Source organism: Prionailurus bengalensis, chromosome A2, assembly GCF_016509475.1.
Source record: "Prionailurus bengalensis isolate Pbe53 chromosome A2, Fcat_Pben_1.1_paternal_pri, whole genome shotgun sequence".
Classification (NCBI taxonomy): Eukaryota; Metazoa; Chordata; class Mammalia; order Carnivora; family Felidae; genus Prionailurus; species Prionailurus bengalensis.
The window spans coordinates 12,885,556-12,911,460 of NC_057348.1; the positions used below are offsets into that span (position 1 = coordinate 12,885,556).

Consider the following 25,905-nt stretch of genomic DNA (forward strand, 5'->3'; position numbering starts at 1 on the left):
AGCATCTGGCTTCAGCTCAGGTCATGATCTCGCGGCTCGTGAGTTCGAGCCCCGCGTCGGGCTCTGTGCTGACAGCTCTGAGCCCGGAGCCTGCTTTGGATTCTGTGTCTCCCTGTCTCTCTGCCCCACCCCTCGCTTATACTCTGTCTCCCTTTCTCAATAAAAAACATTAAAAAAAAAAAATTAAAAAAAAAAATGGGTCCTGATGGGAAGAGACACCAATTCTGAAGGGGCTTTGCTTACCCAGTGGTACACGTGGGTGCCTAGAGTGCTATAGGGGAACCGGAACGGAACTTGTGAGTTTGGACCCGAGTCACGTTCCATCAGACCGGGAACACGCTTATATCCCATAATATCCAGCAACAGGGAGAGAGAGGTCCTCCACAGAGTAACAGTTTGACAGCAGACTGGAAACACTGGTTGTTAAAAACTGGGGAGACAGGGCCTGCAGGGCAATAAGCGGGTTGGTAACTGCAGGTAACGACCGAGAAAGGGACCCGGGTTCCTGGGTGTCCCCTTCTATGGACCCAACACTTTCTGCACACAAATGGGGGAGGGGGGTGGGAGGCAGTCAGGGGCTGGGAGAGAAGTTCCTGGAATACAGAACTTCCTGGATACAGAAACTCCACGGGAAGCCCCAGAGGGGGCTTTGAATGGACGCAGGGACTGGGAATGTGCAGGCTGAGAATGATGGGGGATGTGTGGACAGAAACTGGAACGTTTCAACAGGCTTGATGGGAAGAGCTGGTCTCAGTCACTGGCTGTTTGACAGAACGGCTAGGACGTCTCCCCAGGTCTGCCCGCAGCTGTAAATCCAAACCTGCTGGGGAGGCCCCGGATAGGGCTGCTCGGGTCGGTGGGACAAAGGTGAAAGCCGAACAAGAGTGGCCCCGTTTGAACGGCGTGAGGGACAGTGGCTTTGTCTCTCTTACTCGAACGCGTGATGGGGACGGATACTGGGTCTCTCTGGGGAACGTGCCGGTACCCAGAGCTGTGGCACCGGCGTGTAAACGGGAACCAACAAACACCAATGGAGGCTCGCTACCTGGGGAGCACCAAGACGGCCAGAGCCCACGCAGTGTAGACAGGGGCTGGTGGGCTGGCTGGGCCGAGTCTCTGCGCCTTCCTGGGTGTGGGGCGTGGACCGCAGCTTATGGCAAAAGCCCGTCTGCGCGTCCAGCAACAAACAGTGCCGGGATTCTGGACTGGGTGGAGAACGTCCAACTTCCAACTTGCTGTCGGACAGTAGACAGAAGCAGCCCAATCACTGAAGGACGTGAAATCACCCTGCAAGTGAAACACTCCTAACGTCCCAGACGTCGTCCCGAGGCTCAGAACCAGCTGTTTAGAGCTTAAGATACCGCGTGCCTTCCACTGGCCGCTTAAGTAGAAACTAAGGCGCGATTGCAAAAGTTTTATTTTTTAAATATCAGGCGAAATGCTCATACAAAACAGCTATTCTGCTGAATTAGCGTCTAAAGTGCTTGAGCTCCCAGAGCATCGCACATGTGCCACCACAGCACACGTGTGCCCTGAGCCAGTGGCAGGGGACGGGCTTTCTTCCCTACAGTTTGCAGAGGTCCCCAGCTGTGTCAGGGGACACGGCCTGCACACAGATTCACACCGTGCGCGGCTCACTAGTGGCCAGCAAGAGCGGAGGCCTGACGTGTCCCGGAGTTTCCCCGCAGGCGCCTTCTTGATTGAAATACCACTGGCTGGAGGCCGTGAGGCCCTGGGTCTCTTCCCAGGCCTCCTGGTTGATCAAGGCCGCCTCTTTACTTGCCTCGGCAGAGAGTTCCAGCACCTGGGCAAAGCTCCTGCAGAAACAACAGGGCAGGTGAGGCCTTTTCGCTCTCTGTGCCCAAGAGCCAGACAGCCGGGGCACCTCAGCCTTCACGGCTGCGGTGTGGGGAAAGGGGTTACTTCCTGTGTGTTCGTGGGAAAACGCGGGAAGCTCCGTCTGAACAGAACCCAGAGACGCCTGTAAGAACAGGACTGGTCAGGCATAAAAGATGATCTCGGGAACACTGACGCCATGTCAGGGACCACGCCACAAAGGAACCGGGTGGTCCTCACGCAGCATACACGATGGCGGGGAAATCCACACTAAAGGAGCGTATCTGGCCAGCCGAACCTGAGACCCTTATCATCTGGAGCCCTCTGATGGGTCCCCCTTCAATCTCAGGGCACGTACAGGGGCAGCAAATGCCCCAGTATGCACCCGGCTGTTCTTCAAGAGTACCTTTCCAGTGTTCTAGGCATTTCAGGAAGTAAATTGAACATCACAAAGGAGAACACCACAAGATTCTTATACCGAAGAAGAGAAGGAAAGCCCCAGAGTGAAGAAAATCCCCTGCGGGCAAGATGCCGGTGGGGGAGCTGGCTGTGGGGAGCACTGGGACCTGGGGCACACGCATGTGAAACCCATCGGGCTATACTGTCAAGGTCTGTGCCTGTTCTCCATGCATTTACACTCCAGTAACAAGTTCTAAGATCACCCCAGGAGACACTTAAAGCGTGAACAGCCGATCCAAGGGCACCTGGAGTGCTGTCACTCTGAGGAAGTAAAGGGCTGGGACTGTTAGTGCCCCCTTTCTCCCATGTGTGCTGGAGAACGCACACAGGGGTTTGCACTGACTTGGGAGGTGCTTTACCCACCCCCCTCCCCCGCCTCAGTGGACCCTGGCACCCTTGGCCTCTGCAAAACCACAGCTGCCTGCTCTCCTGAGTGTGGCAAGCTGCTCCCAACTTAAAATCTTTTCTGAAATACCTTCGGAGCTCTAGATCCTTCTTTTGGGTCATTTCCTTGAGTTCGCTCAGCAGGTTCAGAGCTTTCAAATTTTCTTCTAAACTGCCGATCCCAAGTTCTCCCAGCAGGTGGCATGTGGTCGTCAATTCACGCTGCAAACTGTCTGGAGGGGAGAAGAGAGGGTCAGCCAAGGGTTTCAAGGCGCCCCAAGCAATGGATGCGAAGGTTGGGCAGCTGACTAGATTTTTCGCGTTCACTGGAATGCTCGTAGGCTACGCTCGCTCGCATCGCATCGTGAAGCTCAAAGGCAGAGAGGATCGGGTGGAGGGCGACATTCACGTGCTGGTACCGCCTCTGTGCCCCTTTGCCGGAGATCATGGCGGCCTGAGATCGTGGGTCAGGTTTGTCCGCCATGCAGGCAGTCACTGGAACAGACCTGGAAAGCCACTTCGATGTCCTCAACAGAAACCTACGCAAAAGGCCAAGGAAGTCTGTGCTACGAGTGACTTAAACCCAAGACCGTGGTTCCCTCTCTCCGTTCCCAGGATCTCTGTGCCCCCACCCCCGAGACAGCAGCCTGTATCCACACTGTGTCCCACCTGCTCTAAGGAGACCAGCACCTGTCCGCTTCTGGCACACACACCTGTACACACGTCACAACTGCACACAGTAACAGCTTGAGACCTCGAGAAGGGTTTTTCCAAACACCCGACCTCTTAATACTTCTAATGGGGGTCTGAATCGCATCCTCCCCAAAAGACACGTTCGGGACCTAATCTCGAGTGCCTGTGAATGTGACCTCCCTGGAAATGGAGTCTTGGTAGACATAACTGAGTTAGAATGAGGTCACAGGGCACGGTCTGATTGGTACCTGGCATCCTTCTAAGAAGAGGGGAATTCAGAAGTGGAATGCTCAAGGGCAAGGCTGTATGAAGACACAGGTGGACCGCAGTGAAGCTGTCACCAGCCAAGGAAAGCCAAGAACCGGGGGCAACACCAGAAGCCAGGAGACAGGCATGGAACGCCTCTTCCCTCAGAGCCTCTAGAAAGGTTCAGCTCGGCTGAGGCCTTGATTTCAGACTTCGGGACTCTGAACTGATGGGAATACGTTTCTATTGTTTTAAGCTGCCCAGTTTGTCACTGATTCCAGGAGCCACAGGACACTCGTACACTCCCCGACCCCAACTCCTGGCAACCACCCATGGCACTTATGAGAGGCGGAGTCCAGGAGCCACAGGAGTGCGCGGCCACTGCGGTAATCCTAAAACTGGACGCCTGCACACAGAGAACTGCTCCACGAGGCTCCTTCCTTAAGACTCCACGCCACTGGCTTCCTATTTCATACTGGGAAAAGCTGGATTAAAAACCATCTCTGTCCGAGATTACCAGTTCAGCAACACCCTCTGTGACCTTGAACTGTGTCTATGGAAAGTTCTGGAAGGAAAGTCCATCTGATTTTAGCTGGAGATGTCCTACTACATCAGCCTCAGACAAAACATACTTAGATGGCTGGCAAGGGCCCTGCCTGGAAATGACCGGATTCCAGGACGGCTGAAAACTTGTTTGGGGAGGATACTTGCTCTAAAGAGAATTTTAAGACCGAGCACGGCACTCTGCACACCTGCTGATTTCTTCAAAGGGTTAGGCGGGAAGCCTAGGCAAGCGAGGGATCCCACGGAGCTGCTGAGAAGGCAGGACGGGCCCGGGGATCAGCAGGTCTGAAGAGACCCGCCCCCAGTCTCAGGGGATTACAGCTGCTCCCCAGGAGTGCCTTTCAGCAGGGCTTGGAATTACTGGCCCGTTCCACCGACCTGGGTTCAAATCCCAGCACGGTCCTTACTTGGGGCACAAGTCTCGACAAACCCCAGCTCTGCCGGCCCCTGTGTCCTCTGCCATCTGATGAGGGATGCGCCATCCGCGTGACGCGACACAAGCGGATAAAGGTGGCTGGCACACAAGGAGCGCCGACACGCACGGGCCACTCGCTGGACCCGCTCCCTGTCCAGGAGCCGCCCTGTTTCCTACCTAAGAACTGCTGCCCATCCCCGTCCAGGTGGATTGATTTCACCGGAAGCTCATGCCTCGTGGTGTCCAGGGCCGTCGCGAACGTCTTGTACTGCTCCTTAAAGCGCTCGGCCACAGCCTCGTAGGGGCTGAGCATCTCAATCTGCAGGCAGGAGGGAACGAGCTTTGTCAGACAAGACTCAGTCGCGCACTTGGGGAGTCCAACGGTCCGTGTGAGGTGAAGACAGGCTGTTCTTTCAGAATCTCCTAAGGAATCCTCCAGGAAGCTTACGTGGGTGTGGCAGCTCTCCAAAGGCTCAGCCGACAGCAAAGTGGCCCAGGCCGCCTATGAACATGGTTTCCAGAACATTCCAGGACCAGGCCCTCACCCTAGGGAGCTTGGGCCCTCCTGCTTCAGAGAATTGAGCTGAAATGTCTGCTCCCTTGTAAGACTACCCCAGCAACCCCCTTCTCCTTCATACATGCTGTCAGGGTCCTCATGGGGGGTTGTAAGGACACATTTGCTTACTTGTCTTTCCTTTTCCTAACACTGTGAGTTCCATGAGAACTGAGACCTCGATCTTAGCTCAGGGCCTGGCCACAGGGTGTTCTCTCTCTCTCTCTCTCTGTTCCCCCCACACACACACACACACACACACACACACACACGGTATTATGGATTGATCACGTTCCCCCAAATTCCTCTGTTGATGTCCCAACCCCCAGCACCTCAGAACACGACCTGATTTGGAGACAGGGTCTTCATAGAAGTAACGGGAGTTAAGATGAAGTCATTAGGGTAAGTGGGCCCTGATCAGAGTTCGAGACACGCGTCAAGCTCTGTGCTGATGGTGCAGAGCCTGCTTGGATTTTCTCTCTTTCTCTCTCTCTCTCTCTCTTTCTCCCTGTCTGCCTCTCCCCAACTCGAGTTTTCTCATTCCCAGGGCTCTGTCCCAGTGCTGACCACACGGCACCAAGACCTCGTCTCCCACCAGCACCCTGGCCCTGCAGGGTGCAATCTTCGTGTCACTGAGCACAAGCGACAGGTGCCTAAAGAATACGTGCACGTGTGTGATGAAGGGACAGGTCCCTGCGGCTGGTTGGTACTTGACGTCACAGCCCCGTCCTCTTAGAAGCTGTCACAGACTGACACCCAGCGGTGTCAAAAGCTGGCCGCAGAGTGAGAGCCCGGCGGCAGTGACACGTACCGTCAACAGTCCCTCCAACTTCCCCGCCGGGACCACCCCTCCGGGACACGTGGCTCGGAGACCAGTCACCGCTGACCTGAGCGTCTAGGATGTCTGCCAGCTCCCGCTTCCTCTGACAGAGGAGAAGTTTGCGCTTCAGCTCGTGGGCCTTTTTCTGCAGCTTCTCCCTCTCTTTGCACATTAGTAATAAGTTTCTTTCTGCCTTTTCTTCGAATGGAACCAGGTTGTTCTCCATCTGTTGAGTGTGCAACAAGAGCTCAGGCCGGAGGAAACTCCTCTCTGCGGCTGACAAAGGCCGCCTTCCACCCACATCACGCGGGAACGAGGCTCCGTTCTCACCTTTACGGCCAGTAGAGTCAGGAGCAACGTTTGGGATTCCATCATTTCCATCGACTCAGACGGGCCCTCGAGGGTGAGAAGAAGACATTTTTGGTTGCCGACGAATTGGTATAAATCTAGCTCTCTCCCCCAGAGGGGCAGAAACCTAACCTTTACAAACTTTACTCAGTTCAGGAGTTTGAGGATTCTCTCCTGTAGGTCAACCCACTATGTCTACTTTCCAGTTTAGTCTTTTTGGGCACTCTGGGAGAAGGCAGAGGAAGGTCTGGCCCCCTCCCGTGGCTGGCTGGTGAAGGGCCAGCCAGCGGGCACCTATCGGTCACCGCCGCACCAGAACCAGGTCTCGGGCCTCCCACCCCCGTGAGACCGCAGCCCAGCTGTCCTCCCCTGGGGACACAGCCCGGCCCCCGGCCTCCCCGAGCACGGCACCGGCAAATAAGGCCCCAAATCTCATTTTTCACGCGATCTCGTGTTCGTAACTACTCCTGTATGTGTACTTGGGGAAACGTAAGCTCTAGGAACATTCTGAGAACACGCGTGGTCTCCGGTTTGTCCTAAAACGCACGGCTGGCTTGTTCAGTCACAAAGCCTCAGGGCCTCGAGTGGCACCTGAATGGGGCAGGAGCTGGTATCAGCTTTCTCTGACTGAGTAGCTTCCCTTTCATTTCGGACACTTACTGGGCTCTTCTTCTGTGAAGCCGAAAAGGACGTCGACTCGGTTTTCTTTGACATCGTTTTTTCTAACTGCGGAGTCTTTCTAACCATGCTTTTGTCTAAGGCCAAGGAGAGCATTTTGAAGGTGAGAGGAGCTTCCTTCGGAAGCCGACTGGGACAACCCCCCGCTAGGGAAAGCAGGGGCAGGGCGGACGGCTTACCGTTGATGGCCGAGAGGTCCAGGTCAGGCGGGGCGGTGCCGTGCCCTTCCAGCAACGTGGACTGCAGGTCTCCTTTCCCAATGCCACTGCTGTCTGTGGGCCCAGGGAGAACCCCCAGAGGTCAGCACGGTCTGCAAGGTACTGCACACCTCCGTCGGGAAGCCGGCAACCTCTCTGGATGCTACCACCTGCTTCCAAAAACTCAGCTTCTTGGGAGGTGAGCAGCACCGAAGGCTGAGAAAGCTTTGCAACTCCCCAGCCAGCGGGTTGAATGGATTTCTAAGTAGAACTAGAAATGAGACACAGGCTTTATAAGCCTTTCTGCGTAGCTTAATAAAAAAATGCTGTGTTCTGGGTAGGAAGTCTGGTACGCGCCACGTACTTGTCCTTCCCTGTGTTTTTCCCTTCTTTCTCCAGCGGCTTCTGGACTGTTCATCTTCCCTGGGAGTTCCCTTCATCTTTACCTCTATTTAAAACTGGGAAATTATGCCTTACACCGTCTAAAATGGGCCCTGGGGTACTGTGGGCTTCAACTAGGCAAGGGCTCCGGCGGGCTGCAAAACGAACAGACAGTATATGGAATTCTCTGTCGTGTTAGGAACTAAACAGAAAGTGATTTAATGAGCAGCCGTGAGGGGCGCCTGGGTGGCTCAGTCGGTTAAGCGTCCGACTTCGGCTCAGGTCATGATCTCGCGGTCCGTGAGTTCGAGCCCCGCGTCCGGCTCTGTGCTGACAGCTCAGAGCCTGGAGCCTGCTTCGGACTCTGTGTCTCCCTCTCTCTCTGCCCCTCCCCTACTCATGCTCTGTCTGTCTGCCTCTCTCTCCCCCTCTCTCTCTCAAAAATAAATAAATGTTAAAAAAAAAAATTTTTAATGAGCAGCCGTGAAGTTGAGGAAATGAGTATGTGGAGATAAATAGAGCGAAATGACGATCTGTGGGGTATGCTGCCCTTTGTTAGGATTTTTGAAAAGTTCTAGAGAAACAAAAATCGATCTACCTCGTGGGTGAGGAGGGAGATGAGACTTTATTGCTATTGTTTTTGCACTGGTTATAGGTTTTGTCATCCACGTGTACAGACAGCATTTCCACTGAGAAAAGTAACCTCCTAGGGAGCTAGACGGTGGAGCTCGAATAAGCAGTCTCTCTTAATTATCATGGTTATGCTTTTTTCCTTAATGTGTATTTATTTTTTAGTATATGTGCTGCCGAAGCGAGCACAGTGTTTATTTATTTTTGAGAGAGAGCGTGCGCGGGGGAAGGGCAGAGGTGGGGGAGGTGGGGTGGACGGAGACACAGGATCCAAAGGGGGCTCCATGCTGACAGCAGACGGCCCGGCGCGGGGCTCGAACTCATAAACCGTGAGATCATGACCTGAGCCGAAGTTGGACGCTCAACGGACTGAGCCACCCAGGCGCCCCCGGATGTGGCCAGCCCCATTTCTGACCCCTCTGGGTTGTACTCCAGCCTTCCCGGCTTGACCCACAGCCCTCAACCCAACTGCATGAGGAGAGACCAGACAGCCGGCCCCAGTGCTGTTTCTCAGTCATGCCCCCGGGTCAAGAACAGCACAAATGCTGACAAACATCTAGACCAGGACCAGCAAATTTTCAAGCCCCCAAAATGTAACTACTGCTGTTGACCGGAGGCCCTACTGACAAAATAAAGTCAATCAGGGTGTATTTTCTATGTTGTATGTATTATACACGGCATCCTTACACACGCTGTATCGCTCTTCTATGTACGTTCTTATACGTACCGCATCCTTACGACAAAGTAAGCTAGAGAAAAGGAAACGTTAAGGAAGTCACGAGATAAAATACGCTCACGCCACTGCACTATGACAAACCCGCACATAAGTACACCCAGGCGGTTCAAACTCGTGTTGTTCAAAGGTCAACTGTACTTCATTTTTAACGATGAGACTCAAAGCTGCTGCCGTTTTGAACAAGGAGTCGTGGGCCAAGAAACGGTTTTGCTTTTTGTGAGCTGCTTTCGTGCCAAAGAGCTGCCGGTGATCGCTGGAGAAGTGGGCACGTGACGAGCTGGAGGAAGCGCCTGGGGAGAGGCCTTCCCAGAGTCCGGGATGGGCACACGGATTACAACGGAACACCTAATACACAGTGACGATCTGAGTGGGGGATCATGAGGGAGTTTCCACCCTCCTTGTCCACTTTCCATTCTTTTTTACAAGGAACACCTATGTCTACAATCAGGAAAACTGCAAGGTTTTTGTATCACTTTGGGGACAGCTTCTAGAACGGGTCAGGGGACACCATTACGAAGAAGACCTAACCCAAGGTGGCGAGAGACAGGAAGATGAGGCCTCACGCCCCTTCTGAGTCTTGCCTCCGGAAGTCCCACCCAAGAAATAGTCACGTGACCAAGGAAGCGCCATGTTGGAAAGGTGGCTCTTCTCCGGGGCCATACAGGACGTAACCTCCCCTTTCCCCCTGCCATTTCCCTACAGCTCCCCGCATGCTGCAAATTTGTCCTCACACGGAAACACTTTAACTAGCTGCTGCTTCTGACACTTCTCAGAAAGAGGGAGGTTGACTTTAGCGTACTTGAAAACGAAATTCACCATCGTGTTCATCCCTTACTGAATGGACTTCAGAGCTGTCTCCCACCCTCCTCCATCTTTACACACCTTTGCTCTTCTGGAGCAGGTGGACTCTCCTTGTACCTTCAGGCATCTTCCCACTGGTCTTTAATGCATCTGCTGCAGAAGCCTGTTAGAGGAACACATGACACTTAGGGCAAAAGACACCTCCCCTGCACGAGAAGGGGCCCCTTCATGGTCTGTGCAATTTGCACCTGCTATTACTTGGAAGCAAGGCGTTGACAAAGAGAGTTCTGACCTGTAATTACCATATACACGGGATGAACTAATTTTGTCAAAAAGGATACCCTCACATGCACAGAATATAGGAAAACACCAAAAAGTGTACCAAGGATTATCTCTGGCACGGCAGGTTCCAGTTGACTGATATTCTACATGCTTTATAGTATTTACAAGATTTTTATTTTATTTTATTTTATTTAAGTAGGCTCCGTGCCCATCATGGGGATCGAACTCATGACCCTGATATCCAGAGTCACACGTGCTCTACCAACTGAACCAGCCAGATGCCTCCCCCCTGCCCTGCATTTGCCAGTTTTAGACAAACAACATATTACTTCAGTCATCAGGAAAAATAAAAGTTTTGTACAGGTATTAATCTTCAAAACATTAAAAAAAAAAAGGCATGCAGAGTTGGCAAACCATTACAATAACATACAAGCAAAAAGAAAATCTCGTAAAGAGCAAGAATATTTCCATGCGTAGACACCACTCCTATTCAACCCCCTACTGGAGGTCCCAGAATAAAAAATAAAAGGTAAACAGATCAAAAAGCAAGAAGTAAAACTCTCTTCTTACAGATATGACATGATTTACAAAGAAAATCCCAAACGCTACTCAAACTAATAAAGTTTATTTAGCAAGATTGCAGGATACAGGGTCAACATAAAAATAGCTCATTTCTAGCAATGAACAAATCTGGAAAGTGAAATTCAAAGACAGTACTATATAAAAGTTCTCAGTAAGGAAAAAACAAAGCTATGTATAGTGATAGGTATTGACTAGATTTACTGGGGCAACCATTTTGCAACATATACAAATGCTGAATCATTATGTTGTATACCTGAAACTAATATAACTTATGTCAATCGTACCTCAAATTAAAAACCAATTTCTTCATTTATAAAAAAAGAAAGGGGTGCCTGGGTGGCTCAGTTGGTTAAGCGTCTGACCTCGGCTCACATCATGATCTCACAGTTTGTGGGTTCGAGCCCCGCGTGGGGCTCTGTGCTGACAGCTCAGAGCCTGGAGCCTGCTTCAGATTCTGTGTCTCCCTCTCTCTCTGCCCCTCCCCCACTTGCCTTGTCTCTTTCTCAAAAATAAATAAAAATTAAAAAAAAAAAAAGAAAAAGAAAACACAGTATCACGTATAGCAGCACTAAAAACCACCAGATACTTGGGTATAAAACTAACAAAATATAGGGAAGGCCTATAAGGAAAGGAAGGCCAACATGACCAAATAAATGGATAGGTGTACCACATCCATACATTGAAAGGCTTGGTGTTTTTAGGATGCTATCCTCCCTAAACGGATGCACAGATTCAATACATTCAAGATCCCAGCAGAAATTTTGGCAGAAAACGGCAAGCGAAGTCTAAAACTTACATAGAAAAGCAAAGGGACTAGGAGAGCCAGTGTTTGGCGAATAGAGTGGGAGAATTCACACTAACTGATTTAGAGACTACAGTGAGCTTGGCATCTGGAACTGGCTTAAGGACACGTAGATCAATGGGAAAAAATGGAATCCAGAAGTGATGCGCACAAAAAAGGTCAAGTGCTTGTCAGCAGAGGTGGTGACAATACAATGGGAGAAGGAAGGTCCTTTCAACCAATGGTGCTGGAACAAGAGGACATCCATACACTTAAAAATGAACTTCAATTCCATTATCACACCAGATACCAAAATTAATTCAAACTGGATCACAGACCCAAATGTGAAATCTAAAACTATAGAAGTCATAGAAGAAAACATGGGAGAAAACCTTTGTGATCTTGCATTAGGCGAAGATTTCTTAGGTGAGATACCAACAGCATGGCCCATAAAAGCAGAAATCCATTAAGATAGACTTCATCAAAATTGAGGATTCAATTCTCCTCAAAAGACCCTACAGAGAAGGACAAGACAAGCTACACTCTAGGAGAAAATATCTGAAAATCACCATAAAGGGTTGGGGCCCAGGGGAGAGAAAGAGTTCTCCAAACTCAACAAGGAGAAAACAACCCAATTTAAAAACGGGCAAAAGATCTGAAAGAACACACCAACAAAGATACAGGAATGGCCAGTAAGCACATGAAAAAATACTCAAGATCAGGGGCGCCTGGGTGGCTCAGTCGGTTAAGCGTCTGACTTTGGCTCCGGTCGTGATCTCGTGGTCCGTGAGTTCGAGCCCCGCGTCGGGCTCTGTGCTGACAGCTCAGAACCTGGAGCCTGCTTCGGATTCTGTGTTTCCCTCTCTCTGACCCTCCCCCCGTTCATGCTCTGTCTCTCTCTGTCTCAAATATAAATAAACGTTAAAAAAAAAAAAAATTAAAAAAAAAAATACTCAAGATCAGCGGTTGTTAAGGAAAATGTAAATTAAAACCACAACAAGATACCACATCACACCCACCAGAATGGTTTCCATCTCACAAGTACCGACTGGAGCTCTCCACAGCGGAGCCACTTTGACCTGGAGCCACTTTGGGTAACAGGTGAGCAGTTTCCTACGAAGCCAAAAATACACCTACCCTACAATTCCTCTCCTGGGAGACCCGAGAACGCATCTACACGGAATCCCACAACAGGAATGTTTGAGGTGGCTTTGTTCACAATTGCTCAAAATGGGAATCAAACCAAATGTCCTTCCCTCGCAAACGCTAAACACAGCATGGAACATTCTTCAGCCATCAGAAGGAACCAACACTCACTGTGACAGGCAACCACAGGGAGAGACCTCCTCTCCTTTACGTGAAAGAGGCCAGACGCCAAGAGGCTGCATCCCGTGTGACACCTTTTAAATGACCTTCCGGAAAAGGCAAGGCTACAGAAACGGAAACAGGTAACCGCCTGGGATGCAGTGGGGCTGGCTTCATTGGAGCACCGAGGGACCTTGGGAGTGACAGACTGTTCGGTATCTTGACTGTGGTGTGTCTGTGACTGGGTGAGTTTTTGCCCAAACTCGCAGAACTGTAGGCTGGAGAGTGACGCCTCACTCTACGTAAACTGTATGTTAAGAGATGGAAAAAAAAAAAAAAGAAGAAAGAAAATGGACAAGCTCTTAGAGATGGAAACTACCTCAGCAGGGAGACACATAGGGCGCTGTAAACAAGTCTGCAAGGCGACATTAAAATTATGAGGCACGGACTGTGATCTTTTGTTGAAAATCACTTCAACAAAATCACTCTGGCTGATGACGTGTCCGTGTAGGTTCATCAGTTACAAATGTGCATCTCTCTGGTGGGGGGGGGGGGGGGGTGGGTGTTGACCAGGGAGGCTGTGAGGGTGTGGGGCAGGGATTCTACGGGAAATCTCTGGATTTCTGCTCAATTTTGCTGTGAACCTAAAACTCCTCTAAAAAAAAAAACACAAAAAAAACAACTAAGTCTGTTGAAAACAACAAACCACGCCCAAGGAGTGACATCAGTTTGTGAAAAGGTTTCCTTTTTCCTCAAGTTGGATCTTAAGTCACACTATTACTTAAGTTTGTTTATGTATGTAGTCCTTCTCGAAGACCCGGTAGGTGTTTTTCAAACCCCAGTCAAGGGGGCACCTAGGTGGCTCAGTTGGTTGAGCGTCTGACTCTTCCTGATTTTAGCTCAGGTCGTGATCTTGCAGTTTGTGAGTTTGAGCCCTGCATCAGGCTCTGCACTGACAGTGCGAAGCTTGCTTGGGATTTTCTCTCTCTCCCTCCCTCTCTGCCCCTCCCCTGCTCTCACCTTAGTTCTCAAAATAAATAAACTTAAAATTCTATAAATACCCGCCAAGGCCAAAGACTGTGTGCTGGGCACCCGACAGAACTGTTTCCGGACAGAATCCAGAAAGGAATTATCAAGCTGAAAGGCAGGAACAATTTCAGGTTTCAATCGAGGTCATGTCTTTGCAAAGGGGATCCTCAGAGAGACCGCCGCTCACAAAAGAGACTCAAGACTGGGAACGAAGGACGAGACAATCACAGAGGCTGCTGGGTAAAATCCCCGAAAGGCTTGTTCGGGGACCATGCTGTGCCTGGCTCACGTGACTTGTGTCAGAATTCCAAGTTCTGACGGAACTCTATTCAGAACGGTCAAAAAACAGTCGTTACCTTTTTGGTGGTTTTCTTCTCGTACTGCAGGTATCGGGACTCAACCACTCTTCCACCTGTGGGGGACACGTTGTTGGTTTATAACAAAACTACGACAGTGGAGTGTGAGAACTGGCCCACCCCCCCGCCCCTGCCATGGAGAGCCCGGTACTATGCCCCCTCACCAACCCCCCCCCCGCCCCCCATCAACAGCAGGGACAGCAGAACTGTTCCTCCTTGCTCCTCTCAGATCCTGTCCTTTGGCATCCTCGAGCATGTATGGGACACCAACAGTATACAACAACATGGATGGGATACTTGCGGCATCCAAGTCGCTGGGCTAGGGACAGAGCCCCAGAGAGCTGCAGGAGCTATGATGGAGGAATATGAGGGAATAAGCTCAAAGCAGAAAGTGGATTCAGGGGCAGGGAAGGGACAGGAAGCAAGACTTTCCACAGAGGGGCACGTATTTGCCTCCTCCTGTCTTTCCCAGCTCACTCCCTGCGGTCAAGACCCCAACCACCCCTTCCTTCACCCAGGTCTGTGTATGACCCACTCATGGTACAGGACTTTCACGCCTCTTTACCCCCATTACCTAGCTTAGGACTGCTCGGGAGCCATGCTCAGCACCAAGCCATACATCTTGGTGACAGCGCAGCCCCAGGCACCCTTCCTGCTGCTCTGTGGCAGCAAGGGGGTGTCTCTCAACAGCCCCAGTGACCACGCACAGTCCTCTGCTCTGTCTCCCCCCCCCCTTTCTCCTGGACCCTCCCTTGCACTTTCTCCTCCCACTTCCCACAGGGGGCCCATCCCTCCAGTTAGCTAGGGACCAGATTCCACTTCACTGGCAAGACAGAAGCAGCCCCAGGAGACCCTCCCACCTCAGCATCCAGCAGCCTCCCAAGTTCAGGGCCATATCCCGGCCCCACCACGTGGAGGGACCTCTGTGCTTTGGGGTAAAGCAAACCCTCCACTCTAGGTGCCAGAGCCCGGCCCTCACCCTCACCCCCGCTCCCCAATCCCAGTCCCCCTCTCCAGTGGTCTTCCTGCCATTATTTCTCCCTCCACCTAGACCCTCTGCCCCCACTTCTCCACTCCCCTTTACGATGCCAGCTCCTCTTCCTCTCCTCTCTCCTGAATCACTCTGGTCCAGTCTGGCTTTCCCGATCACCACTGCACCAAAGAAACCCCTTTCGGCAAGACCGCTGAGATCTCCCCGCCCCAAAGCCCACCAACCAATTCTTAGTCCTCACTCTGAGCACAGCACTTGCTGGCACCCTCCTCCCTAAAACACCCTGTGTCCTCCTGGCCGGCTGCCCCCTTGGTGGCTGAGAATGGGCTGCCTTGCAGATCCATTAGCTGGTAAAGCCTGAGTGCCTCCACGCACCTCGCGCATCTCATATTCCCACCTCGCTGCCCTCACTCCTGTTCCTGACACCGTGACCACTTTTGCTGTCCCTCCAACCAGCAGGCACGTGCCTGCACCTGCCCTCCTTCCCAGCTCCGCTCAGCCCAGCACCTCCCTTGGACCAGGAAGCCACCCACATCCTGTTCTATCCACAAGGTCCAACACACCCCATGTCTCCTTACTTCTCCATCTGATGCGTAGCCAGTCTGGTTTGCTCAAGGCTAAATGCCACTGCCCAGTAGGGAGTAGGTGCTCAGCCAGGCATCCAGTGCACGATTCTACGCTTTTTCTAGGCACACCCAGAGCTCAGAGATGTCCCCTTTTTACTGAAGAGACCCAGAAAGAGTGACACGATTAACATCACACAGTTTGACAACTTGGTTAAGTGACACGTGATCCCAACAGGATCTTCATGCCAGGATTTCATCTTTCACTGGGGCTGGAGATGCGGCCACAGCCCTGAGTGGAAAGGAGGTACATCCAGAGTTCATGGGGAGCATGGAGCTGGACGAGGAGCTAGTGGTTGGCCCGAGTGAGCCCTGGATATGGAAGAGCCACGCCTGCGGGGTGAGCGGGCTCAGACGATCGGGCAGGAGGCATTAAGGGTCAAGGCCAAGAACAGGCAGGGGCCGGGAGAGAAAAATCAAGATACACCAAGGGTCTGCCGCTGGACGTCAAGTGAGGATCAGGGCAAAGAACACCCCACTCCCCCCCCCCCCCTTTCTAAGCACAGGAAACCATCCTGCTTTCAGTCCAACACCATCAGCAAAGGGTTTTGCTCCTCTGGAAGGATCGGAGGCCTGGGGTTCCTTGAACATCTCTGACAAGCAGTTTCAAGTTTCCAGAAACTAAAATGTACGTGTTTGTTTTAAACAGGGGTGGATTCTCCACAGAAGCAGTATTGTGACGAAGGATATAATTTGCGTTCAAGAACCAGACCACGTGCAAACATAATAAACGTCAGAGACGAGATCATCGAGCAGCACTGGAGCGTAGGAACCTCCAGTCCCTTGGAACTGGAATTCTGCTCTAACTCTGCACTGGCCCACAGCACACTTGGAGGAAAACAGTTCACTGTGTCAGAGGCTTGAGCTCCGACGAGGGGGATCCTCCAGTCTACTGCCCCAAGTGGCGCTGACTGCCAAGAGTCAAGGGAGGCTGTGAGCAGTGACTGCAGACCCACACGGGGACCCCAGATGTGGGCACGCCCCCGAGGCGCTTACAGAGAAGAAACGGAGACTCCAGGGGTCAATAACAAGTTCGGCTCATGTTCTCCTCACCCACACTTCCTAGTGGCGAGTCCTGCGCACAGCCCGTGACACGCCCCCCCCCACGGCTGGAAGGGCCCGCTGCCCTGGATGACGTCCGCCGGGATCTGCCGCACCCCTGGCTGCAGGGCTGGGTGACCAGATTCGGCATCACACGAAGGAGTGTGTGAAATAAAGTCCTAGCTTCCCTGCTCCGGCCCGGGCTTTTCTTCCCCAAAAGCACTTTCTGAAACTGGATCGTGAGGTAGCTTGCAATTTTGCTCACCTTGTGTTCTGCTTCCTTTCATCTTAGCGCCACTAGGAGTACCGGGGCCCCCCGAGGAAGGCTTCCTAGAAGAGGGAGATGGGGGTCTTGTTAACATAGTCGGCTAGGCTCAGGGAAGGCAGCGAGGAGCCTGGGCTTCCTCGGGACAACCCAGTCCCGGCACCCTGATGTCCGTGAGTCCGGGCCGCCTTCACTGGAACACAGACACAGAGCTCCTGCCCGGCCGAAGCTGAGGAGGGCCCAGAGGGGTAAGAGTGAGAAGAATGGGCATGTTTGCCAAGCCTCAAAGATCTCAACTTCGGTCAGGGGTTCATTAATTCAGCAGGCGTTTAAGTGCCAACTGTATGCGCCTGATGCCACCTGGTAAAGGGAGACGGAGCTCCTTCCTGAGAGGCAAAAACAGCGTTTTCCCGTCAGGCAATGTGAAGAGTGCCCCGGACAGGCAAAGAGGTGGGGGATAGGCGAGAGACAAAGCCCTGTTTGCTCAGGTTCGTGGCGAAGGACGTCCAGAGACAGGGGTCAACAAGGCCAAGGGCACAGGGCAGAGAAGAATGATGTCGAAATGGCAACTGATCAGCCCTATGGCTTTGCAGGGAACCCAGGCAGGGATACGGGATCAGGAGGAGAGAAAGCTGGGCTGGGCTGGGCTGGGCTGGCAGAGTCCTGACTTCCCAGCTTAAAGGCTCAGATCTATTTCTATAGGCTCCTAACTGGTAACCTTTCTCTGTAAAGGGCCAGACAGTAAATATCTTCTGCTTCATGGGCCATAGGTTCCTGCCAGAAAACAAGGAACCCTGAATGTTATTCAGCCCTAAAAAGACGTACTGATACATGCTAAAATGGATGAATCTCAAAAATATTATCCTGGGGGCACCTGGCTGGGCTCAGTTGATGGGGCATGCGACTCGTGAGTTCGAGCCCCACAATGGGGGTAGAGATTACTTCAATAAATAAACCTTTTAAAAGTATATATATTATCCTAGGTAAAAGAAGCCAGGCACATAAGGCAACATTGTATGATTTCCTGTGAAAAGTCCAGAACAGGCCGAGTGAGACAGAAAGCTGATTGGTGGTTGTCAGGGGCAGCAGGCTGCGGGAAGAACCGGGAGTGACTGCAAATACATACAAAGTTTCCTTCTGGGCTGGTGAAAATGTTCTAGAACTAGACAGAGTTGGTGGCTGCACCTTGTGAAGGCCATTAAATCGCTTGCTTTAAAATGGTTAATTTGGGGCGCCTGGGTGGCGCAGTTAAGCGTCCGACTTCAGCCAGGTCACGATCTCGCGGTCCGTGAGTTCGAGCCCCGCGTCGGGCTCTGGGCTGATGGCTCGGAGCCTGGAGCCTGTTTCCGATTCTGTGTCTCCCTCTCTCTCTGCCCCTCCCCCGTTCATGCTCTGTCTCTCTCTGTCCCAAAAATAAATAAATGTTGAAAAAAAAATTTTTTTTTTAAATAAAATGGTTAATTTGATGTTATGTACCTTTCATCTCTATTTAAGGAAAGAAAGAATGAAGCCTGATGTCATGGGGGAGAGGGAACCTTGAATCAGGAGAGTCAGCGATGCCTCCCAGGTGTCCCGTCTGGGCAAGGGGGAATGCCACGAACAGAGACCAGCAACTCAGAAGGTGCACATTGAGGGGCGGGGCAGGGCAGGGGCCTGGTGCTGTAACCCCTGCTGACATCAGGACACAAGCCCCACTGGTCACAAAGTGACCTGTTCAGCTCACGGCAGCCACCTCCTGTATGGCATGTTCTGAGGACCCCAAGTCGGTGCTGGGCCACAGTGGGGAGAGGCAACCTCACAAATGCTCACTAGGTGCCGGAAGCTCTGCTCCTTCGCAAAATCCTCCCAATCCTACAACTACCTCACTGTTGGCCTGCTTTATCCTTGTTTTCCAGACGAGGACCTGAGGGTTTGAACAGGTCACCCCTGGCAAGTCTCAGAGCTGGCAAGGGACAGAGCAAAGATTCCCTATGGGGTCAGAGCTAGGGCTCTGGAGTCAAACTGAATGTGGGGAGGGGAGTTCATTGCACCTGTGCCAGCCTCTGGTACCACCCCCCCCCCCAAAACGTCAGAGAGACTAATGGGAATCTCAGGATAACGCAGGGTGGTGAAAACCCAACCGATTTCAGCCGGCCTATTTAACTTCAATTTGCACTGGAACAATAAACATGGGTCGAAAGCACAAATAAAACAAACCCAGCCCAAGCATCACACCTGGCACCGCCAAGTGTTCAAAGTCTGTCTCTCTTGTTCCTGCTGTGACAAATGACCTTCCCTCCCTGAGCCTCTATTATGTCACCTGTAAATGGGATGAGTAGAAAAAAAGAGACTGGAAAGATTAAAGGAGATAGTTTAGTGGCCCAGCACTGTCCACTACAAAACGTTAACTGTAATAACCCCAGATCACATTCAGGAGCCACGCACTGTTGTAAGAGCTTTTCAGTTTCACACAAGGCCTACAAGACTGAGCCGCGGCGTCATTCCGCCGATTTCGCAGGGGAGGAAGGCGGAAGCACAGAAAGGTTAAGCCACTAGCCAAGGCTCGCCCCGCACCCACATAACTGACTCGGGACTCAAGGTCTAGTTCCGCGCCCACGCTCCCGAGCATGCGCAGAGGCCGCACCCCGCCTCCCCGAGCCTGTGCACCCTCGGTGGGTCCAGAAGGGATCAAATCCCCAACCCCCAACGCTGCTGGCCCTCCCCCACCAGTTCCCGGCCATGGCCTTCTCGCCGGCACCGACAAAATCCAGGCCCGCGGCGCCTCAACTCACCCAGCACTGCGCCCCGACGAATCCGCCATTTCCCGCCTTTAACTCAAAGGCCGGCTCTTCAAGTCCGTGTGCCCGCCCCCTCGCTCCGGACCGGGCCATATTGCGGCGCCATAGGAGGGGTGGCCACGGACCTCGGGGAGCGTGCCTGCGGGTGGAGCGGGCGAACCCGGCTCGCGCGCCTCGCTGTGTTCCCCTCACACTTGGTTTCATCCACCAGAGGCAGGAGGCGGTGGCCGGAGCCCGTAGGGAGGAGGCGGGTCTTCGGGACGCTCCGCCCTGCGGCGCTCTGGCGTCACGCCCCAGCCCCGCCCCTCCGAAACCCGGAAGCGGGAGCGCGCGGGGGAGCGGCGGGCGCGGCGGGGCGGAGCGGCCCGACCAGTGGTGGGCGGTCGGTCGGGCGGGCGGCCGGGCGGGGACCCGGCCCGGGACCGGCGGCGCGCGGCGGCCGAGGCCAAGGTGAGTGGCGGCGGCCGCGGGTTGGGGGCTCGATCTCCAGGCTCGCATTGGCGGGCTTCCTTGGAGGATACGGAGCTGGGGATTAACGGGAGGAGGCGCGAAGGCAGGAGTCGAGGGAGCGGGAACGAGCTTGGGGGTCGTGAAGGGGTTGCTGGCGATGGGGTGGGAGCGGGATGGTTGAGGAGAAAGTTGATGGGAAGGGCCTGGTGAGGGAGTTTACGGATGGGGAGGGAGCAGGTCTTGTGGCTTTGAGCAGCTTCTCTGGAGGACGTGGCTTTAGTGGTAGTTGGGGGGTCGCAGGAAACGGGGCTAGGAGCGGGGAGGCAAGGAGGCGGGGTTGAGAGGCCCAGGCTGGGGACGTGGGGCAAGGCCGGTGGGGGGACAGCTGAGATGCGATTGAGGGAAACGGTGTAGGACGGCCTGGGACCGTCTGCCTTCGGTGGACGGGGTAGGGAATGGTTCCTGGGGGAAGGAGGCGCCTGGGATTCAGTGGGTGCTCAAATCCTGGAGGTCTGAACTCCCTGGTGTGGAGGCCGGCGGAATGGGGAGGGGGGAAATGGGGGATGGGAGAGGGGGAAAAAACTGTGGCAAGAACTGAGAGCCAGTTGGGGTGGGGGGGATAGGAGAGGAAAGGACAAGAGTGGCCCTGTACAGACATTGGGGTGCAGCCCATATCATTTGGGGGGTCCCCTTTCTGGATTCTCCTATTTCCCGACTTCATCCCCAACCACTGGGTAACCAGAGCGAGTCCCAGTGCCCTCTAGGCTGGTGTTCTGGTATTTGGAAAACCACACCACTCTCCTAAGACAGGGCTGGCTGGAGCCCTGGGGTCCCAGGGAGCAGAGAAGGAGACTCCGGACCTCGTTGGGGGCCCGGAACTGGGTTTAGGGGGGAGGGAACGCGTGTGCTAAGCTGTCACCACCTCCTCGGAGTTGCATCCTTGGACTTAAATGGGTAAAACGACATACAGGAAATCTGTCCCCCGGCGGCGGCTGAGCTCACAGCCGGGGAGAGGCAGGGCAGCCACGGCGGCAGCCAGCAGCAGCCAGCCCACATGCGCTCCCTCCTCTCCCTTCTCTCCCGGGCGCCCTGTAGGCTAGGGGACTTTAAGGGAAAGCCTCTCTCACTCACACCTCTTTGTCTGAGGTGGGAGCTGGTGGGGACATTGTGTCTTGCAGGTGGAGGGTCCCAGCTCCTACCTTTCTGAGGTGTATTCTGGCCTTGGAGGCTCCAGTCTCTTAAGGCATCCAGGAGCAGTGGGGGGGCCCCTTGGGCATCTGAGCTGGGAAGTTGTTTCATCGTCCGATGGGCCGGCTCTGGCAAGGGCCTTGCACTGGGCGGTTTTAATCAGCATTAATTTCTCTTCTTTCCCAACTGTGGGGGATCCTTGTCCGGCATCTGCCAGACGGGCTGGGGAGTCTGGGTTTATAGCTCATTCAGGAGATGAATCTGGGTAGATGGAATGTAAAGAGGGCTACAGAGAGATATCTGCTCCCTTTACTTCCAGAATGTTCTGGCCCTTATGGAAGGTAGCTTTTGGCCTTGCTTGCCCCAGGACACATTGTCAGAGCCCAAAGTCATGCCTTCTACAGACATTCAGTGTGGGCTTGCCCTGGCCAGGATGCCCCCCCCCCCCTCCCCAATGAACAGGACTGGAATCTTCTGGTTGCATGGCCCTGGTCGTTGTCTCCCTGGAGCACAGCCAGGCAGGCTTTCACGGAGGGTCCTGTGTCTGGGGTCCTGACCTTGGTCAAGTCTCTTTGTCTGTGTCTTCACCTGCAAAATGAATGGATTGGCCTCAATCAGCATTTCTCAACCTTAAAACCCAAGCCCTTTTCGATAACCTTCGTGTCTCTGGCATACAGCCCCCTCGTATTTTATGCAGCCCCTGACTTCAGTGATCCCAGTTTTGTTCAACTTTCCATTGTATGGTTTGTATCCAAAAGACGATCTTTTTACTGCTCCTTTATCTTCCACATGGAAAATTCCACAAATTCCACCTTTGCTTTTGCACGTTACACCTGTTCCCCGAGCTTCAGCTGCATCTTTCTGGTTGGAAGTCGTCCCTGAGACCCTCTCTCGGTTCCAGGCCTCTGGCTTGGAGAAGAGGGTGGAGACTTGGGAATGTCCCCTTTCTGTTTGGCTGTGGGGTCTGTTTTCTGTCCCCAACAGGGGCTTGTTAACTTGCCACTTCCCTTTCCTTGTCTGCCCCCCCCCCCCCAAAGTTGTGTCTTGGGTGAGCTTAGAGTTCAGTTAAGCCAGGGCTGATCCTTCCAGCACTGGGGGCTAGGCCCCAGGGACAGAGATGAGCCCTCATGCCCTGGAGGAGGGACATTCTAGTGTTCTCCCTCCCCGAGGAATGATGAAATTCAGAGTGCGTAGTCAGTGCAGCAACAGAGGTGGCGCAGGAAGTTGTGAAGACAGAATCAGGGATAAGCAATGCAAGCTTTGGGGCTTGGAGGAGTTCTGGCAGGTTTCCTTGGAAGAAGTGGCAGGGTCCAAGCCAGGCCTCGAAGGATATGGAGGTGTTCAATCAAGCCAGGAAGAGGGAATTGCATGAGCAGATCCCTGCACAGCTCTGCTCTTTATTGAGCATCTTCTGTGTCGGAAGCTTTTATACCCATCTCTTTTATTCTGCCAACCAGCCGTAAGCGGTCTGGGTTCCTCTTTTCTCAGTGTGGAAACTGAAGCTCAGGCAAGTGGCGACCTCAGAGATGGTCCCCTGGGCTTTCCAGAAACATGAAGGGTCATTAGAAACCTCCAACTGGCAAAGACCAAATTGCTAGAGCATGTTTCTCAACTGCAGCACCATTGACATTTGGGGCTGGGTTATTTTTTGCTGTGGAAGCCACCCCACGCATTACAGGGATAGCAAGCAGCATCCTTGGTCTCCGCCCACTAGAGGTCAATAATACCCCTCAAGTTGTGCCCACCAGATGTGGCTGTGGGTTTCTTGGGGCTCAAGAACCACCGCTCTGGGGTGAAATCTGGTTATTGCCCCAGGCCTACCTTTGCCTCAGTGACTCTTTGGTGTTTGATCTGCTCCCAGGGAACGGCAGCCAAGGGCAGGCGTGGGGTAGAGCGGCCAGCAACTGAATTCTGCCATCTGGTCAGTTCTTAATCTAGAGTCCTGATAAAAAGGAGACACGGTTGGGAAAGGACTGAGGGGGAGTTAGGCATCGTGCCCCAAGAATGGACAGCGGAGGAGGACCAAGAGGCGAGCCAGGGCCATCTTCGCTCACTGGGACAGCAGATGCCGTTGTCTTTCTCTTTGTCTTACAACTGACCTGGATTTCTGCAGGAACCGTCCCTCATCTCAGAACGAACTACTGGTTTTCTTCCGAGATTAGAGGTATTAGATTCTCTTCTCGAGAGCGACTTGGAGGTGGCCCCAGATCAGCGTGGCTCTTGGCCCCAGACGCCGGAACGTCCTCAAGCACAGACTCTCTAGCTTTTGCTCTTTGTGCGTCCTTCTCTGCCTGTTCCCCAGCCATGCCATAGCTGCTTTAACTCCACGGGAGGAAACAGCACGTTCTGGGGCCGCCCGACCCCTTCTGAACATTGCCCTCCCCCACCAGTCCCCATCCACCAGCCCTTTGTGTGCCCAGCATCCCTGACCAACTGTGCCAGGCAGCCCCTGCTCGGCCTCCCCGCAGAGCAAGACAGGCCCTTCTCTCTGCCCTCCTCCGGACGGACAGCATAGCAGAACAAAGGGCTCTGTCTGAGCACCGCCGGGTCCCCGACGGGCCCTGTCACTCTACCTCTTTGCAGTTTGGCCCAGAAGGGGCCTCGGCGATTAGGCCCGTCTCAGAGACACAGCCGATGAGTTTGGGTTCTACTCATTTCCTCGTCGAGACTTTCTGAGCCCGTGGCTGATGATAAATAAAGTAGTGATTCAAGGGTTCGGCCTGCGGGTTAGTCGGAGCAATGAATAAGCCGTCCAGGTCTGACTCATTCGTTTATACCCTAGCTCTGCCCTGCTTCAGCAGGGTTGCCTGTGCGAGAGGGGACCCAGCTACAGGCATTTCATTTCTGTCTCTGCTGGGTGTACGAATCTCCCAGGGCCACTGTGACAAAGAACCACAGACCAGGCTGCTCGAGCAACAGAAATGCATTGTCTCGCAGATCTGGAAGCCAGAAGCCCAAGATCAAGGTGTTGGCACGGTTGGTTTCTTCCTTCTGTGTCTGTGTCCTAATCTCCTCTTGTCAGGACAGGAGTCCTGTTGGATCAGGCCCACCCTAATAACTTCATTTTAACTTAACCATCTCTTTAAAGACTCTATCTCCGACTCCAGTCGCATTCTGGAGCGCGGGGGAGTAGGGCTTCAACATGAGGAATTGGGGTGCGGAGGTGGGTGGGACCCACTTCAGCCCGTAACACTGGGTAAGGGACAAATTTCGTCTTTATTTAGTGAAGCAATTTTGGACGAACAATCACACCGGTAGAGTTCATCTTGTTGCGTCTCACTCATTTAAAGAAACGTTTTAAGGGAGGTGGCCAAGTTGGCCTCATCAAGTTTGGAAGCATCCCATTAGGAATCTTCCAGATCTCGCACACGTCCTTACGTTTGGGGTGACAGTAGACAGACAAGGACCCGGCTCGGGAAGAGCGGATCTCGTGGGACTTTACCAGGGGTGTATTTAGAACCAGGCCTGGGAGACTGCGTGCCCACCTGGGGGCTGGCGAAGATTTGTGATCGGGGGCGCACGGAGGTCTCTGGCCTCAGTGTTGGCTACGGTCACAGGAGGGGGATCTAAGAGCGGCTCTGTTAATGAACCAAAATGACTTTGGGACCAGCCGCTGCCATAGCTGATTTGACAAAAGTTTCCAGAAGGTCTGAAAATCATTCAGCATAAAGGGTTAACGAGGCAGGTGCAGAGCTGGCTTTCAGGGTTACCGTGAGAGCAGAACCGCCCTCGCCTCTTTCCCCCGAGTGCAGATGTCAGGAGTCATGCCCGCGGAGAGGCGCCCAGCACCCGGCGAGCTTGTGACCCGGTCGGTCAGGGCTTGTTGGCGGAGGAAGAGGGACACACGAGAGCTTCCCCCAGCAAGCCCTGGCAAAGGTCGTCTCCCTCGGAGGCCGATGCCACCGCATCCTTGCAAGTGTAGTCAGAGCAGTGTGTCAGCGGCAGGCCCGCCGGGGCTTTGCCCCGGTCCTCCTGCTCGTCTCTCTGAGCATCTCCATCCCGTCCTAGGATGGGTGGGACAGAGGGAGTGGAGGGGTGACATTTGAGATGTCGCTTCTCAGGTTTCTGGGATGCTCCCGGGGCTTTCATTTCCTGGTGCGCAGGGTCTCCGGCCACTGCTTGGGAAGATCCCTGGGATCCTCGCCTATGTGTGGAGATGCTATTTATCAGGAGCTAGTGGGAGAACAGGTGGCACAAAAAAAGTACAAGAGGTGAGCCCAGCCCGTAGGCCCTTGGGAAGCCCGTGTCTCCCCTAGGTGGTCCCCGAGGAGGAGTCTGCCTGCTGGCTTAGCAGGGAGCCAAGATGAAGGCACGGAAGCTAAGGGATGGGGAGTCAGGTAGAGAAAGGAGCCTGAACGGGCTGGGGCAGGTGTCCATAGGCCCCGCAGCTGGCGTGGTCCCCCGACAAGGCCGGCTCGCTCTCGCTCCCTCATTCTGAATATTGTGCAGTAGGTGAACTTGGGCTTGGAATCTCGCTGATGTCTGCTGTGCCTG

At 53.5% G+C, this 25,905-nt stretch overlaps 2 protein-coding genes across 8 annotated transcripts in view; one reads left to right on the forward strand and one right to left on the reverse strand.

Moving 5' to 3' along the window:
* Positions 1-1,400: 1,400 nt before the first annotated feature.
* On the reverse strand, positions 1,401-21,537 carry HAUS8 (HAUS augmin like complex subunit 8). The gene is given in 12 exon segments (XM_043586925.1): positions 1,401-1,817; positions 2,771-2,912; positions 4,775-4,916; positions 6,038-6,196; positions 6,301-6,366; positions 6,979-7,073; positions 7,176-7,268; positions 9,823-9,904; positions 14,077-14,132; positions 16,997-17,061; positions 21,423-21,492; positions 21,495-21,537. Coding segments are annotated over 12 exon segments (1,197 nt in total). The 5' UTR covers positions 21,523-21,537; the 3' UTR covers positions 1,401-1,618.
* Positions 20,150-25,905, forward strand: part of MYO9B (myosin IXB) — a 91,749-nt gene continuing 85,993 nt past the window's right edge. For all 7 annotated transcript variants that reach the window (XM_043586921.1, XM_043586917.1, XM_043586920.1 and 4 more), the window contains exon 1: positions 20,150-20,223. The gene's annotated coding sequence lies outside the window, so the exon portion shown is untranslated. The remainder of the gene's footprint in view (positions 20,224-25,905) is intronic.